This window comes from Ascidia mentula, chromosome 5 (assembly GCF_947561715.1).
Source record: "Ascidia mentula chromosome 5, kaAscMent1.1, whole genome shotgun sequence".
Classification (NCBI taxonomy): Eukaryota; Metazoa; Chordata; class Ascidiacea; order Phlebobranchia; family Ascidiidae; genus Ascidia; species Ascidia mentula.
Window position 1 is genome coordinate 908,058 of NC_138570.1, and position 18,554 is coordinate 926,611.

General features: G+C 39.4%; 3 protein-coding genes across 3 annotated transcripts; 2 read left to right on the forward strand and 1 right to left on the reverse strand.

The window, feature by feature from the left end:
• The first annotated feature begins 984 nt into the window (after positions 1-984).
• Positions 985-4,525, forward strand: LOC145901755 (uncharacterized). Its single transcript, XM_082989527.1, has 3 exons — positions 985-1,078; positions 1,212-1,604; positions 1,737-4,525. Exons 1-3 carry the CDS (start codon positions 985-987, stop codon positions 4,523-4,525), a joined length of 3,276 nt encoding a protein of 1,091 aa, XP_082845653.1.
• A 6,531-nt stretch (positions 4,526-11,056) lies between these two features.
• On the forward strand, positions 11,057-12,507 carry LOC145903427 (uncharacterized). The gene is made up of 3 exons (XM_082991511.1): positions 11,057-11,289; positions 11,729-11,933; positions 12,067-12,507. The coding sequence occupies exons 1-3, from the start codon at positions 11,057-11,059 to the stop codon at positions 12,505-12,507; spliced, it is 879 nt and encodes a 292-aa protein (XP_082847637.1).
• A 1,600-nt stretch (positions 12,508-14,107) lies between these two features.
• On the reverse strand, positions 14,108-18,313 carry LOC145901756 (uncharacterized). The gene is made up of 9 exons (XM_082989528.1): positions 18,092-18,313; positions 17,866-17,993; positions 17,589-17,761; positions 17,100-17,345; positions 16,640-16,794; positions 15,694-15,876; positions 15,197-15,391; positions 14,588-14,746; positions 14,108-14,320 (listed from the first exon to the last, which is right to left on the reverse strand). The coding sequence occupies exons 1-9, from the start codon at positions 18,311-18,313 to the stop codon at positions 14,108-14,110; spliced, it is 1,674 nt and encodes a 557-aa protein (XP_082845654.1).
• Positions 18,314-18,554: the final 241 nt, after the last annotated feature.

Here is an 18,554-nt window from a genome sequence, read left to right on the forward strand (position 1 = left end):
CGCTGGGCGCTAAAAACCTCTTTATGGGCCAAATGCGGCTCGAGGACCTCGAGTTGGCCAAACCTGATTTATGTAATGTGACAAACCAAGCAAAACCGCTCACCTAAAACCCAATAAATTTCTCTGTTCTCATAGAGGATTGAAAGCGAAGCGAATTCAACGAACCTTCTTTGCGTTTCTGCCCGTTGCAAGGGCATTTCGAATTTTTGAATTGTTAACGGGATTATTTTACCCACATTGAGCAGTTTGATTTGATCACTAAGGAGTTTCATTCAGTTTAAACAAAAGATTGAAATTAAAAATTAAGGTAACCAATCACTTTAATCAAACATTGAACGACAAAACTTAAGCTTGCATTTTACCAAGTCAGCGAGAGAAGTTTAAAATGATTCTCCACGGTTTGACGCCGTCCCTCGCAGAAACGTCGCCACGATGTTCAAATATGGTAATGATCATTACAATTCCAGCAGTGTATTGCAATGCCTGTCAACAACAGTGACACAATAAAGCAGATGACTTGACAGCATTACACTCTACGATCGCTTTTACTATGTTACACAGGTATCAAGAAATAAAACAGCAATTAAGGTATTGCATGGTCGTTCAGGCTTTTGGAATCACAAACCACAATTGCTTTTCCTGTCTAACCCGCTTTAATTTTAGTTTATGCAAATAACCTTTAATTATTCAAATTGCTGAAATTTTGTGCCATAGGTGCGAAATAAATACTCACAGAATCTTACTCGTAAACGATTATAAAATTGCTGGAATTTTGTTTGTGGCAAAGACATGAAATAAAAGAAAACTCGGACATCTTCCTAGCATTTTAAATAAACTATTAAAGACTTAAACCTTTGCACACTTTATCAATTATTGTTATTCCACAACACTTTTGAAAAAACTCTACTTTGTCAAATTCTCACACAGCATCGTATTCCAATAATAGTCCTTTTGTTAACCCGCAGATTATAAAAGTCGTAGATTATGTTGAAGTTATTGCTGATATTTGTGTTGATCGGATGGGCGGAAGGTGAATGTCCGGGTGAGGACACAAGTCTGGCTCCTCATCCCATCACAAGTAAGTGCAGTTGATAGTAGAAAACCATCAGTTTCTTCCCTGGGGACTTTCCCGGTTTGGCAATTAAAACATACGACAATAATGTCTTGAAAGCAATCTTTTCCTCAACTTATCCCGGGAACTTGCATAACAGGAGAGGAAAATCTACCGGTTTGTGAAGCTCCATTTCTTGATCCCAACTGCACTTGTCCCTCGTCCATGTTCGAATGTGCTTGCCACAAGTTCGGTAAATGTGGGTCGAATCCAGCAGGATGTATTGGGTGGGGTTGGGTGAATAATGGGGTCAACGACTGTGGAGATTGGAGTGATGAGTTAAATAAGGTTTGTCCCGATAACAGATTCCAGTGCGATTGTTTTAACACAGCATGTCCCGGGCGCTCAGGATGTATATCACAATTTTTCAAATGCACGGCGTCATTAAAATGTCCTGACGGCAGTGAGGAGGTTAACTGCACATGTCCAGCGGATATGTTTGAGTGTCCTTGTTACAAAACTAAAAACTGTACGTCAGGGAGGGGTTGCGTCAGTAAATCTTGTCAATGCGATGGATATAATCACTGTGGAGATTGGAGTGATGAGATTAACTGCACATGTCCAGCGGATAAGTTTGAGTGTCCATGTTTCAAAACGAAAAACTGTACGTCATGGTTGGTTGGAGGTTGCATCAGTAACTCTAGACTATGCGATGGATGGAATGACTGCGAAGATGGTATTGATGAGGTTAACTGCACATGTCCAGCGGATAAGTTTGCATGTGATTGTGTTGGATTGAAACAGTGCACAGGAAAGGATCTTAATTGCATTGATCGATCTTTGAAGGGTGACGGAAAACCTGACTGTATTGATGGAAGTGATGAGACACATTATACTTGCAACTGTTCTGGTACTTACGCAAGATGTCCATGTAATCCAAATAACGCACAATGCTCACCAGACGGTAGATGTATACCCTTTAGCTGGATAAATGATACATACGTAGATTGTGTTGATGGAACTGACGAAGTTTGTTCATTTTCTAACATCACATGTCAATCTTGTCATGTGGTTGCTGTAACTTACCCAAGTGAAAAGGAAGCCAGAAATCTCATACATACAACAGCTCCATATACGTGCAATGAAGTTGTTAGTAAAACGTGCGCTACCGATGTTAATAATTGTGAAGTTGATAAAGTGGTTTGCACAACTTCAACATGCAGCAAATCCTGCGAAAACCTGTTCTTCTGTGAAAATCAACAACTTATTGCAAGAGAATATTTTTGTGACGAGCAAGCTATTGACGGCTGCAAGGACAAAAGTGACGAAATTCAGCTTGGTTTTGGGTTTAAATGTTCTGGATCATCAAGAAAAGGTGTTTGTGTTTTACCTCAAGCCAACGTCTACGATTCAGTGGCTCAATGTTCTGACAGTTCTGATATTTGTTTCTTCAATGGACAGTTTAGATGTTTCCAGTGTTTGGACAGAAAGCTGATAGTTTCAAGCAAGCAAGTTTGTGACGGTGTAGTGGATTGCTTTGATATGTCAGATGAATGTTTGTGTGAAAATCAAACATTGTGTCGCGACATACGAGGAGATTGCCCCCAGAACCAAATGCATTGTAAGGACAGTTCTACATGTGTGGACCAAGATAAGGTGTTGTGTAACACAAGTGTGCAATGTGCCAACCAAACTAACACAAAATACTGTTCAACTGAGACAGCATTAGTGCAAAGTGAGTGTGTAGCAGATGACAACATTTTCACAGAAAACAATCTAAGCAACCAATCGCTTTGCGAGTTTGCTGTGAAAACGGTGTTTAAGCAGCTTGCAGCAGTATTGGATATACCTTTCGTTAGGACTTTATATCCCATGTGGTGTGATGGATCAGTCGATGACGTTTTCAGCGTTAAAGGAGAACGTTTTTGTCCGAACAGGTTTAAATGTTTCAAAGGAGGAAAAATTAACATAGATCAACAAAGAGTCTGTGATGGAATAATTGATTGTGACGACGAATATGACGAATTACTAGAACTTTGTAATAATAGACGCTACTACTGCAAAAGTAAAGGAAAGATTTCCATTGATAGGAATCATGTTTGTGACGGAATAATCGACTGCGATGACGTATCTGATGAAAGCATATGTCGTTGTGAAAATACCAGGTTTTATTGCACCAATGAACAACCTTTGTCTGTTGAAAAGAAAGTTGTACAGAACGGAGTTAGCGACTGCTCAGACGGAAGTGATGCGTTGCTTTGGCTGGAATGCGTTACTTCAGCTGGAAGCGCATTTGCAGACGTCAACGAAATGATCGCAAACCCAGTTTATCGAGGTATCTTCTGGGTGACAGGCATCTTAGCACTGGGAGGGAATTCGTTTGTATTTGTTACAACCACACGTGACTTGATTAAAGTTAATAAAGATCAGAATTTGTTTATTAGTACAAGCGTTTTTATTCTCAACCTCTGCGTGTCTGACCTTCTCATGGGAGTTTATCTGCTGACAATCATAATACAAGCGACAAGATATTCTGGATCTTATTGTTTGTTTGATAAAGAATGGAGATCAAGTAGCTTGTGTTCAGGACTTGGAGCACTTGCAGTTGTATCATCAGAAGCATCAGCCTTCACTATGACTGCTATGACCACATATCGCCTGATATCGGCCTACAAACCTTTCCTCATGCGAAATGTCAGTGTTACTAAAACTGTGATTGCTGAGTTGTCTTGTTGGATATTAGCTATTTTGTTGGCAACCGTTCCTTTGTTCAACGCAACTTCTGAGTACTTTGTTGCTGATGTTTGGTTTCCAAACAACTTTTATGAAACCGAATTCGTGTCAAGAGAAAACATGTCGTTACTTGCACAAAGAATTTCCACATCAGAGCCAAAGTCTTGGCACGATGTTAAACGCACAATTGAGACCGCCTTTCCACGTAACTCTATCAAGGGAGAGTTTGGATATTATGGTGAAACAAGCGTCTGTATGCCACGTTTGTTTGCAACAACCAATGAGTTTGCTTGGGAATATTCAACATTCCTTATCACAATCAACTTCCTCATGTTCATCTTCATGGTGGTTGCTTATTTTATTATTTACAAGCGAAGCAACAGCATGAAAGGATCCAGAAGCACTGATGTCAGCTCCAAGATGCAGAAGAGAATTACCAGGTTGATTTTGACCGACTTTTGTTGCTGGATTCCAATTTGTGTGATGGGACTTTTAAGTGTAGGAGGAGTGAAGATGCCAGGAGACGCTTATGTGTTGAGTGCTTGTCTGTTGCTTCCAATCAACAGCGCCCTCAACCCCTTTCTCTACCCCAAAGCATTTGAAGAGTTATTGTCGATTGTGAAAAACCGACTGGTATTCAAAATTTCATCATCATTTACATCAAGGAAGCGTTCGTCACTCGTCAGATACAACCCCCGTGCTGAGCAGGAAGGTGGCAGAGTGATTGAGATTGTCGAATGATGATTGGAACACAGTTAACACTAGACTGACACATCCACTAGATGTTTGACAGCAAACCCATTTTTGTTCAATTGTTTTTTTGTGATCAACATGTAACGATATTTTAATGGAAGGAAGCATGAACCTGGGTATTGGGACATTTAGATTGTGTGGTGTCTCCGTGTATTATCTATTCCAGCGTTTTCGCTGTTTCTTGTTCGCATAAAATTGTGTCGTTATATTGTAAAAACACGTAGTATTGCATTCAAAACCGCATTCTATACCGCATTAACGAGTGCAAACTTTCAACCTCACCATCGCCAATCACGGACCGGTAGCTTGATACATTTAGGGAAAAAGTACAACCGGTTTTATATGGATATAAAGCTTACGTGCAGTTTTGCGCATTAGTATTTTGTCTAAATCATAAAGGTTTTTTTGCGCCACAATGTCTACCCTGCATATTTTCACCTGTCACGTTGTTGAAACGTGTGGATGAAGTACAGCCAGGTTAAAATAACCGTTACAGCTTGCAATAAATATTTATGTCATGTAACACTATTCTTAACCCTTTACATAATTCTATAACGCCCTCAATAAGTTATGGAATTATTTCCTACAGGTGATGAAGATATTTTTCACTATGGATGCTTTTTTTTATCTCATCGAAAGAAAATCGAGTTGACTTTGATCTCAGACAATTTACAAAACCTTTCCTGACAAGTTTATTGATCAACAGTTTTCGCAAATTGCATTCGCCATAAACTACAACAACTATTTGCGTATAAACTGATAATTACCGGATTCGACACCTTTCGTAATCTGCATCGTTTGAAGTCGCATCTCCAGCAGCGTGCACAATTCGCGCTTCATAAGTAGGGATGGATTCCTAATTACACAAAATCGATTAATTTATCTTTCTTTGTATATTTTTGAGACTTGTTTTTATTGAAAAAAGAACGATAAACGACAAATTGAAAAAAAATCTTTTTAGGCGAGAAATCGGCATCGAAGAATATTCGAGGCTTCAATTACGCCTTGTTTACTTTGTACATTTAACCCTCTAGCGGTAAAACTGGTGCAAAAACACCATAATTGCAGATTCGTGGAGGCAAAAAAATTCTTTTTTTTCACATTTGTCAATCTTATTAATTTAAAGTATGTCACCCTATACCGAAGGAGAATTCATATCTTGGCATTCCTATATAACTCATTACCGCGTTTTAAATCGATCAAAATCGATTTTTCAAATTTTTATCATACTTTGTAACAAAGGCGTTAAAAAAGTGATTTATAACGATGTTGCTTGTGTGTGATGCCAAATGCCGCGGTTAAAAGTTCACGAACAGTTGGAATCTCATACAAGTGAATAGAAACTTGTGTTTGCATCTCGTCTGCTCTATTGCTACATGCATAATGTATGCCAAGAATTGTTTTAAATACGCGACTTTTTGTGAATTTTGTGGTTTTCCGAAACCTGTTCTAAATAATATTTCTAAATTTCCGAAACAGACGTCGCGGAAGACGAACGACATGTACGACGCCTGTTCAATCAAAACTGTCCCCAGGCGAAGAGATTTGTCGCTCGGATTTAAACCCCTTCCTGCGAGACGCGCGACCTGCTGTTTGTGACGTAATAATAGTTAGCGCGAACTGCCCGACGCCTGCATCTTCTCGATTGCAACAGGCTGCACAAAGTGCGAAAGGTTCATTCTTTTTTCTCAGTTCGACTTCGCTTAAAAGCGGCCGACTTTTATAGAGGAAACAGCATTTCAATACTTGCTTAAGCCAAAGAATGATCTCCTTTAAACACATCCAGAGGCTTTTTGCAGGCGATTTATTGAAGGGAGAATAAGTTACAACAAAAAGTATGCCAGATGTTACTTAATTCAGGTTTATATATTACAAGGAAAAAAAAGTTCGATGTGTTCTTTTATGTGTTAGTTATTGTGACAGCCATTCTTCAATGTTCCCTTTCTCGATTCTAATCACTTAATCGAGACAAACTCTAATAACGTAAACTTTTACGATAGTTGCGACAAGGGTAATAACTTGCACAGGCAATTATTAGAATGCAATTGTGCCACGCGGCAGTAAACGGTATCGAGAAACGCGGGTTCTCTCTCTCTTCTATGACGTCATAATACAGCGGCGCGACTATGTTGTTCTTCAAGATGGCTTTACTTTGTATTTTAAAGAATAACAACAATGTTTCTGTCATTCAATTTGATCTTAAGTACGCGGTTTGGAAGTAAACACGTTCTGGAATTTTGCGCGTGAAAGTTATGAGGTATATTTGGACTTGGACGTTGTGTGGGTTTGGCCGCATTCCTGTGGTTTGTGTTGTTGCTGATGTTCTGTATGTGGCGAAAACTTGTGGTGTAAGGTGTCCTCACTACTGGGTTTTGTGTATGTTTCAACTATAAATTAACGAGCTACCACTGACAAGATACAACGCCACAAAAAATTAAGGAAATTATTTAAATTTGCTCATAAAGTTACGGAGCCCTTTGAGCATCGTTGTGTTTGGTTATTGTGCGCGAAAGTGTAAAGAAGTTATGGCATTTGCCTTTACATGCGTTGAAATTTACGAGGTGTGATCATTTGACTTCCTCGAAACTGTATTTTAATCGATGGCATTTTCTCCTTAACCTTATTGGCTGCGTATTTAAACGAGCGTGACATGGCAATCTGTAAGCAGATTAGTAACTAACACAAGGCAATGCCCAGTCTTAATTCTGCTACCGACAAAGTCCGAAAATAAAGAGTTTAGAGTCAGAAACTTTCTCCGATTTCTCCAATCAATAACAAAGAATGCAAAGCTTATAGCCAGAGGCAAGTAGTAGTAAACACATCATCGTACTTTGCTGGTCATGGCGAAATATCAGTTGGATTGCACCAGATTCGACGACGCGATTATGTCGCAATGATGTGGACACATCAGTTATTGACCAGATCAGCGTTTTATGTTCTGTTGTTTTGTGTTCACCAGGTGATATTTGAACTTTTGACATTTTCAGCGAAAGCGAATCAAAAATTGGAAAATTGCTAAAACGTATGCTTGTAGAGGTCCGAGACAAACAAGCCAACACTTACATCTGAGGCACACGTGATTCGTTTAAGAAAGAAGCGATTGTAAAACCTTTTTACACGTTTGGATTGTCGTATGTCAACAAAATTCAGAAAAAAATATACAAAAAAATTGTATACTGCGGTGGGAAATCAAACTTTGTATAATAAACCCGTTGATAAATCAAACTATGCGAGTACAATGATGTGAATTTACAACAACCTTTGTCTATTTCCTGTGTCACGCGATGTACGAACTTTAAACCGACGATCATTTACAGCGATTGGATTACGAGTTAAGTCCAAACTTCGCATGTTGAAATAGAAACAGGCTCGCCTCAAAAATAGCGGTTGAAAATGAAAGATATAAGAATGTATCCAGTTAGTTCGCATTTACAATGCTTTAAAGTGATTGGATTTGACCAAGAACAAAAGCTGTTTGAATACGTAACAAGGACAAACAATCGATGTTTGTGACGTCCTTGTGCCAGAGACCAACGTAAACAAAAAATCAAGGTTAGCATGCTGTCACGCAGCAATCGACTCGAATTGCCCGGTCGGCAACTCCTAATTGCTGATACATCAAAGAGTAATTGTGACGCAATAAGTGTCTTTTGTAGGTGATACAGGTGTTCGAAGTTGTTGCATACGAAATATGTTAGATATAGTGCAAGGTCGCTTTCAGCGCGAAAAATAAGTTTGCATTTTTGGATATAAATTTACATTTAATCGTTATTAGTTTGCTTTAACGATAACCAAACTTTGACAATTCTTCAAACACTTGTTTTGTTTTTAAGCGAAATTGTATTACTTCCTAAAAATACTTGTGTAAGTTTGATAAATGCTGCGCTGGCGTTCTCTTCACCTAATTGAACCAATTCGCACGAGAGAGCGACCGTTTCTCTCGAACTGAAATGTTTAAATCGCTGACATCGGTCACCCGCCAATTACAAGTTAGAAGACGATCTGTGAGCGGCGGTGTCCAAGCTTAGAATGCGTCTTGATCTCGATGTATGGAGTCTAGTTGCAGAACTCTGATAGACCACAGGGACCATTGCTGTTGCTAATGTAAAGTTTAGGATTTACGAAGTCTGTTGGAATAAGATTCTACGCAAATAAGAAACCGATTATGCTTGCAGCACATAAGCTACATCGATTTATCAAAATATGTGATGTTATCAATCAGGGTAGCTTCATTAATACTCACAACACTTACACTAATTTGCTGTTGCAGAGATGCCTAACGGTGAGATAGGTTCTCTTAACGGTGAGATAGGTTCTCTTAGAATTAATGAGCAAGATTTTCGAGGTGTGTTGTTTTCAGTTCGGCAGTCAGGAAAACAAAACCCGTGCAATTGTTGGTTGTCAGTTTAGATCCTGCTGTTGGCACAGTTTGACAATTTGATTTGGCTCTGATTGATTAGATCCGTATTAATTCAATTCTACATGCATTAGTGCGGTTTCAATCTCCAGTTCAATTGGAGAGAGGAATACACAATGTGGAGATTGTGTCACTGGGGTTTAACTGTCAGCAGGTGTTTAATGCTCCTTTGTCCGAAAAGTTTGGTCATTGTAAGTAACCTACATACCGTACGTAAATGTATATTAATACTACTAATGTTGCCAGGCGTGTTAATTAAATATTCTTGAAATAGTCACGTCCTTTTTCGCTATATGGCAACTGCATGTGTAAATAGAATGCATGGTCACATATAATGTATATGTGTTTTAAGTTACATAGTAAAGTCTCGTTAATGCACACGTTTAAGACGCACTAAATCACCCTATTTTATCCAAAATCAACCTAATTTATCCAACAGCAACCTATTTCATCACCCCCACACCTAAGTAATTCCCATCGATAATGTCGTGAATCCACGGCATACGGTCTGGTTATGAAACCCATATGGTGAGTAATTGATGTTGCGCCGAACTTAATTAGCAGACTGCGCCCTCACATAAGGCCGCCATCACAGGGGAATTGACTTCAGGGATTTGGTCTGCAGGTCTTTAATCCGAACGAATAAAGCGCGCGTCGATCACAAGCGAGAACCATGGCCACCGTCTGGCGTGTTTACATTGGTCTATCCACGGGGAAAGCATATATGGCCAGTCCGGTGCTTCCCAAACAATGATGGTTCATTTTCACAGTGGTCACAGAGACAGGTGAAGAATTTGGTTGATCATTCGACGCAGGGTTAGGTCAACGAAGAAAGTTTTGTCATGGACGGGACAGCGGGATAACGGACAACTTGATTTTACCATAAAACGAAAACGGTTAAGGATCACTAAATTGTAGTCTACAAGTTTTAATTACAAATTTTGCACTACCCTAGTGTGTGAATGTAAGTAATGTTGAAGACAGCTGGGTTATTACGAATTTCAATTCGTCTATCGCGCGGTATCCTTTTTTCACATCGCGCGACGGTCCTTTTTTGAAGAAAGTTTCCACTAAATCTGCGAGTTAGTTTTTTAATGCAGTCAAAGAAACAGTTTTTAGATCCATTACACACGTCATCGCATTTCTTGTTTAGCTGTGTGGCTTTATGACGTAACAAATGTTTGACTTCGAAATATCTGGTACCCGTTCGTCGGAACCGATTTGTAGTTTTAGACAAGTGCGAGTACTTAATAGTGTGAGGTTTGTGTTGTCACAGAGGTTATTTAACAGTGCCTCTTGTGATTTCACAAAAGGGCCGAATCACTGCCGTTGTTTTGAGAGCGTCGATTTCTGGAACGGTCTGTACAGGCAACAAGCGTTAACCTCCCCTTAATTGGCTCACGTGAAGTTATGGCTTCTCCTGTGACGAAATAGACCGAGTTGTGTGATGTCATATTCGAGCTATCGATTGTTATAGAATCAAGGTAAACAAGGTACTTGTTTGCTGCAGTTGAATAACAAGAGTGTTTCTAGTGGTATAATTGTACACCCACGTGTGAGAATCTTTTAACGCGAGACTAATTATGTCAGAAATTCAAATGAAAGTAACTGTTGGGAGATCAGACGTAATTACAAGTTTTCTATAAGTACCCGGCTATCCAGCGTATGTGATATTTTTGCTTGTGTCATCAAATTTGATCAGAAGGTCTGTTATGGCTCGCGTTAGTTCAACGGAGCCGGTGTACGTGCGTGCTTGGAATTTCCCAGTAAAATTTCCACGTAGCAAAAACAGTTTATTCTTGGCAAGGCTAATGTACTGCAGTGTGCACGACAAACTTGTATCAATTACTGACAGTGATACTGAAGTTGGTAGGAATTAGCACGGTTGTTGCGGAATATGTGTTTTCTGTTAGGGGATAATTTCAGCCCGTGGACATTTAGCAGCTCAACACCATAATCTCATCTGCTTGTCTGTTATATATTGTTCCTTCGGGCCATTGCTCACAAAACAGTTGGTTGAAAACCTGGTAAATACAATTAATCTTTTTCAGACAAATAAAACATAGTTATTAGTGCATTGACTACAAGAACCTGAGAGAAAAATGGAACCTTGCCGCGATTTTCAGTGTTTGATCGACAGACTCCGAGGTCGATCCCGCTCATCCACTTCGACAACTGTTGGCTTCACCTTTTCCACAACTGAAACCAACAGAAGTCCAGCAAGTGGGAATAGTAACGGATTCTTTCCAGTCACCGCCTCCTTCAGGATCTTGCTTCCAATCCTTCTAGTACTGGGAGTTTTTGTCCTCATTGCAATTGGATTCATCGTCCACAGGTTAGTTGAAAGTTTGTTGGAAATGCCAGAGTAAAACTAAACATCCGATCGTTCATAACATATTTAAAGTGGAGATTATCTGTGAAAGAATTTACCTCCTGCAAGTAAATAAATTGACAGTAAAATTGTAACAAGCTTCCGTGTGTCAACGTACTGAAATCATATATGATGAGTGTTGGCTTTTTGCATTTCCATGTATTACCCTGCCGCATGTAAAATAGGATAAGTTGAATTGGAACGAGTTAGAATGTGTGAGAACTTGACAGTGAGGTTTTGCTGATTAACTTTCCTCTATAAAGCGATTGTACCCGCTGTTATAACATTTACAATCAACATCCGCTGCCACATATAATAAGTTGAAACTTAGAAACTTTCATTATTCAATCATAATTATCCATCAGCTTTACGCAATTGTGTTACCAGTTCCTTTTTTCTGCAGACTTGTAATAAGAGTGTTGAGAAAACGATGGGCATCCCGAAGCAACGCAGTCCAAGCGACGTCCCACAGATCGACGAGGGGGAATTCCCAGACGAGGAGGGAAGGTCGGGTGACCACGGTTAGTGGATACGTGGACAGCCCCCCTACATACAGACAAGTGCTCGCCACCATCGAAAACGGGGAATCCCCACCACCCTACTATCAGGTGCGTAATAATGTTAAGGGCAGTTTTCAAAACATGCAACTGCATTTAAGCCATACGGTAATTTTGGGAATAAGAATTAATAGGACGATAACAAACGCGAAACCTCGTCTTACCCATGGTTACCTTTACACAGGTTGCAAACGGTGTTGTCAACATTGGGTTTGTCGAAGAAAACGAGCAACCACGTGGGAGAAACAACCAATCAAATGACGCCAATCTGACCAATCAGGAATCTCAAACAAGAAATGCTTCCACGCAAAACACTTCCAGTCCCCAAGTTGCCATGGCAACACTGCCTCCCGTGGAAACGCCTCGGTTGCGCATTGATGACATCATAGATTCGATATCTGTTCCTAGCAACGGGATGACGTCTATCAAGCGCGACAACAAGGTCAAGAAAGGACACAGGGTGTTAAGGGCGTCGGTTTCGCTTCCTTTGAATGAGCCTGCGGGAGTACAACTGACAAGTTTTGCGAGGTCCACTGCGCCCAAGACAACCGTTACAAATGGAACGGACGAGCAAACAATCGCGCGTCCTAGTCTCGAGTCAGCCGTGCAGGCCACACCAGTGTAGAATAGTTTTAAATTTGCCAATTGATGACCTCATAGTTTGGGCCATGACGCAATTTTATACAACTTTGTTCGGTTTTATGTCTTCAATCAATGCTGGATGCAAGTGACGCGTTTTTTTTAATTCAATAAGGTGCTGTTGGCGTTACACTTGTGCCTAATTATACGCGGATAATTTCTTGTGTTTCGTCAAAATTTTAATTCCGAAAACGTACAGCAAATTTTGATTCCTAATTGGCAACAAATCATAAAAACAAGATACTCTGCGAATGTCATCTCATAATATATTTTTACTTGCCAAGCAGGAAGCAAAATCACAATTTAGGTAATTACATTGATCGATAATATAATTTCACAGGTTATAAGCCATCAAATGTTTCCTACACGAAACGCATTATATCGCTACCTATTGTTAAGTGATCACAGACGATTATTGTTAAGTATTAGTTCTACAATGCAGGTTGTTGCACTATACCGGTATGTTAATGAACGTGTATTGCTTTTATATTAAGTGTTGCTTTTATATGTCATAAATAAACAAAAATCAATACATACAAGTAGTAAGCAAACCGTCCAATTCTACACAGTCTAAAGTTACGTGCTTAAAATTTTCTACAACCAATGTAGTAGTTACAAACCTATATTTGAGAGCTGCAGACATGGCTTTTTCGCACATAAACTCCTATTTATCAAACAAAATTAACATTTATCACAAACAAAATAGCCCAAATGTAGTGTTGCAGTGTATCAAGTTATAATGAAACGTTTACTGGTGACATTCTTTGTTTTGTAACTACAGTGAAATTATTTTGATTATTACTAAATACAAGCAATACCTTTAAGTGCTGAATTCCTCCATCTACATATCTGCCATTACACCATTATGGAAATCAGTGGACGAACCTGTCACTGGATGCTACGAAGCAAACTTTAGAAACCAAACACAACTTCGAGCAACCCAACTTCACGCAGCAACACAACAAGCACGTTTTATGTCAATTATCTAAACTGGCGCCTTTTAACACGCATCATTGAACAATAAGCATGGTAACCGCCACCTTCCAAAATCAGGCTTAAGTTGCAATAAATGTATTTTTCCTTCTAACCACACTACATGCCATTTCTTCCCACTGAGTTGATTTGAATATATATTTACACATGGCGTCTTACAATGAATTTTATGGACCGAAAAGAGTAAACGTATGACAGATAATACACATAATATATATACCTGTACTACATTACAAACAACCAAACACGTTCACTAGGCCACTACATAGGCCGGAAATCACTAGAACCCAGCCTCTGTGTTAAAACCAACTCCAGATAGTGACGCACAATTGTGACGTAAATCTGGAGTTGGTTTTAACACAGAGGCTGGGTTCTAGTGATTTACACATAGGCCAGTGCCAATTAACAGGTTATAAAAAATATTGCATTGTTATACATTTCGACTTTAATTTCATTCTAATTTCCTGTTTCAATAAAATGTAAATTTTAGACAACTGGCAAACACAAGGACTTCGCAGAAAATTTTAATCAAACGGAAGGTGTCTCGGTTATATATATTTTAAAACTACTGGCAAACAATAATAGATCAACATTTAATACAAATAACCCCATATCAGAATAAATCCAAACAGCATTGGTGCATCATAAGAAGGATTATGACGTGTTCCACATTTAGCTGTCTTCTCTGTTGTTACAACCGAACCCACATTTAGGACAGTTGTTGTAGTTACAGATTGCGAAATTGTTTCAAATGTAGATTGCGCTGTTGAAACTGTTGCAGATGTTGTGACTGCTAACGTCATCACCTAAAAGTCATGTTGAATATTAAATACAGACCAATGATTTTTAGTGGTGTGTCAATACCAAAAATATTCGGATTCCGGAAGCCTGTAGGCTATTCAATATTCTTCCTGTGTATATAGTGCAGTCATAATATTAATATTTCCAAAAAAATTGTTCAATGTCGACGTTTAGTCGTTCAGTCGGACTAAGTGTCAATATTCGAATTAATTGTCATAATTTGTATTAGGTGTTCACAGAATATTAGAATATGTATAGATTTCTGTACTTACAGCTGCCCTGACGGGACTTGGAGACGGTTGAAGTTTAAGGTGAAGTGTTTCGGTGCTGGTTGATCGTAAGGCGATGTAAAGAGTTTGACTGGGTGCTGATGTGGTGGGAATGCAATTTAAACCATTGCCGTTCGAGTTAATTGCAATCGTATTCTGACCCTGTTAGAAACGTATTGTTTAACTATTAAAAGACCATATACGTTTTCTGTGAACTGCAGACAGATGGCCACTGTTTTGACCTATAAGATCTCATCAGTGCAGCTTGGTGTGACTCTTGTAGACGATATTGCATACTATACGGTCTGCAGCTCACATAATTCATATTATTGGCTCCACTTGGAACAATAGTATCAAACAATAGACAAATCAATAGTTTTACGGCTTTAAAAACTACATGCCTATTGATGTCATCAAGATTTTTGGTTTAAATCCAAAGTATAGTTTTCTTCTAAGCCGCAAAAACATTGCTTTTTACAATATAGATACAAGTGACCACATTCATTGAAACGTTTATTTCCATAGGCTCAAATTCTTACTTAAAACAAATATCACTAATATGTATCGTCAATGTCCTTTTCCAATACACCCAGGTGACGCTTACAACCTTACCGGTTTAAGGATTATCACTAAATCGTGCAAAGCTGGACTGGGACGCGAGATTGTGGCGGAAATATAAACTGTCCCCGAGCCATCGCTTGTAGCGTTAAGGTAGAATTCCAATGTGACCGAACCGTTGTTTGGGAGTTGGACAGTGGAGTAATACGTGTTGCCAGGTGGTATTCGCACATGTGCTGTGGCGTTGTCCTTTCGAAATACACGATAAAAAGGAGGAAATGTTACTCTTATTCTTGAAGTTATGAAAACCTTGTCGATTAACTTTGCATTTGATGCAGAAATTGGATTTATTTCACAGAAACTTTGCAAAGTTTTGGAGGAAAGATACTGTTCGCAAAAATGAGTACAAATCTTCGGAATAAGCACGGTGTATGATAACTCTAAATTATGGGGAGAAATGCTGCAGATTGTATAGTTGAGGCAAAGCAATTATGATTCGTGGCCAGGTTTTAGATTGACTATAGCATTAACTATGCTGCAGGCATACTCACAGGAATGACGGCTACAGCTTGACAAACCCCTTGATTAAGTTGATCTGTCAAAACAGTCATCAGTTCACTGAAATCTGCCAACTGAAAAACTCGGTTTGTGTCGTTGGCGATTTCGTTCAGCTCGTTACGTCTGATGCTATCTCCGATCCCAACAGCGTAAACCAATATATCCTTGCCGCGAGCCTAAAATCGTGTATGCTATAGGTGTGGTATTCCTCGTGGAGAAACCTAGGCTAAAACAGCGATTCCCAACCTTTTTGTGGTTGCGTACCACTTAAGAGGTAAAACAATTTCGACGCGTACCACCTAGTTGAGTGTTACAAAGTAACCTAGGGGATGAAGTAAAAAACATATTGAGATCACTTACTATTTTTTAATTCGAACTATATCCGCTAATTACGGAAAGGTGCTCGCGTACCGCCGGTTGGGAAGCACTGGTCTAAATGAACTCATTATAGGTTTGATAACAGGATGGTTTCGGTCACAGCAAATATCAGACAAAATCTCAACAAATGAATTCGGCATAAAAGCGATGCCCCAAAAAATAAAGCCTTGTAAGATGCAGCGAGTGCCACTGGTCACGACCTTTAGGGCCTGATTATTGCAACAACATACGTACAGGAATTTAAAGGTAAGATGTGGGTTTACCACGGAATATGGACAACATATGTTCACCATGTATCTGATCATAATATGGCTAACCGACAAGACCATGGTTAGTCAACCAGCTTAAGAGTTGTTTGGTTGCACCTAGGTTGGTACCCAATGGATTCTATTTTCAACTAATTGCCTCATAGCTGCACTGTTAAGGCATATTGGGTGGAAACAGTTGCCCTGTCCACAGCTCACTATAAAAAACGCTTTAGAGTTGTTTCAAAGAACAGTGGGTCTTGTGTGTGTGCCTGGGAGATGTTAAACGGGACCGACAACAGGTCGACAAACAAACCTGGTCAGAAGGGACCGTGACGTCACTGTTACTTTGTCCGTCCGTCAAAATAATCAAAACACGGGGAACCCCCGCAGACAGAGGACGTAGTCCATTGGTTTCCAAAAATCCATTGCTTACAACTTGTTGGATCGCTTGGCCGGTATTTGTCCCTCCTGCAATAAAAAGGTAAGCTTTCATGATGCGCTTTCACACACAAGCCAACTGTAAGGCAAAATGTATTATTCTTGAAGATTTTGTTATCTGAAATTGTTGCCTTATCTGGTAACTTTAGGTTTATAGTCATTGCAGCGTAGCTAATGATCTTGATACGATAGCTACGATCGCCAAGCAAGGACCTGCGCAGTGGGGCGATCCTGCCAATCATGCGATTGCATGAAACAGTGCTGCTTATCTGGCAAAATGTAATTACTGGAATACATTATTGCATTTGCGAAGATAGAAGGCGCACAATTTCTACCGTGGGGATAGGGCGTGGAAAGAACCTTGTTGATCAGTTGTGTATTGTTCGTGTCTTCGTCAAACATGCTGACAGGAATATGAAAACTGGAGTAAATTGAAAACCCGACTCGCACAGCGTCAACCGCAATATCAAATTCGGATGTGAAGTTTGCCACAAACTGAAGCAGAGTTATGAAGTTGTTGGGTCGAACGCTCCCAGAACCGTCAAGCAATATCCACATGTCCAATCGAGCAATTGAGCAATCTTTTAAAGGACGAAGTAAAAGAAAGTTTGGATGAATACAAATAGTCGTAAGGAAAGATAGAAGGTAACATTATGATCAATCAAAAAAATCGCAAGGTGAAAAGAATTTAGGCGTTTGCATTCTTCCTTTTATTGAATTCGAGAGTGTCAGATTGGCGAGTCAACTTTGCATATAAACAAGGCCAGGGTTAAATTACTGTTATTTGCAAATTAATACGGTTATTCTTTTACATCGAATCGTACTTTGAGACTTTTCGTAGCCCGTCACCAAGTTTCTATAGTCTGCTGGGTCTCCAGATAAGTTGTAGTTATTCGCCCACCAACTTGCTTGAGCAGAAATGGTTCCGGGGGCATTGGAGGAGCCGAGTTGAAGTTGGATGTAAAGACGGGCGGCCAACGCGGATCGAAGTGGAATGCTACGATAGAAGTTTCAACTTAGGTGATTGGTTCAAAAAAGTAAATTCACTTTTCACAAAAAATGCACACAAGTATTGGATCAAGGTTGTGAGAAGTATTTTACCTAAAATCAGAGTTGCTAAGATTTGTAATCCTTGATCCAAGCTCGTGCGTTGCCAGGGTGATGAACGAATATAATGTTTCGTTTACTGATGCGCTTGCCGAAATGTTGAGAAGCATTTGGGAAGAAATCTAAAAGAAGTAAAAATATTTGAATTAAATTTTGAATTAAAAAGCTGAAAAACAATATTCCTAAATACAGCTAAAGGTAAAATGTATATTTGGCTTACTTGCCAAATGCCGCCCAGTGGGTCACTAACATTGGAACCAAAATTGCTTTCCACTAATGCAATTCGTTTGAGAAGGTCCAGGTCATTTGGAAACAGGTTGAGTGCTTCTACTTTTGCTATCGTTGCATCAACCACATCCTCGCCAATGGCACCGGGAACCAAAGTCAAATCAGTAGATTGTGCTCTGAGAAAATATGTGCAACCTCCAGTGGAGTAATACATTTTAACAAGAAACGATCAACACTTAGTACCAGGTAAAAATTTTGGCAATTATTGCTACAACACATCGAGAATTACACATAAATCGTATCTAGCACAGCTACTTACCGACGGGCAAAAACCAAACTGACAGAAACAACTGCCAATCTTGCAAAATTCATTTTACGATTTCAGACCCAACAGCAACTCACTTAACAAATGCAGTATTGGTAGACTTGTGCGTTTTAAATATCTTCGTAAATTG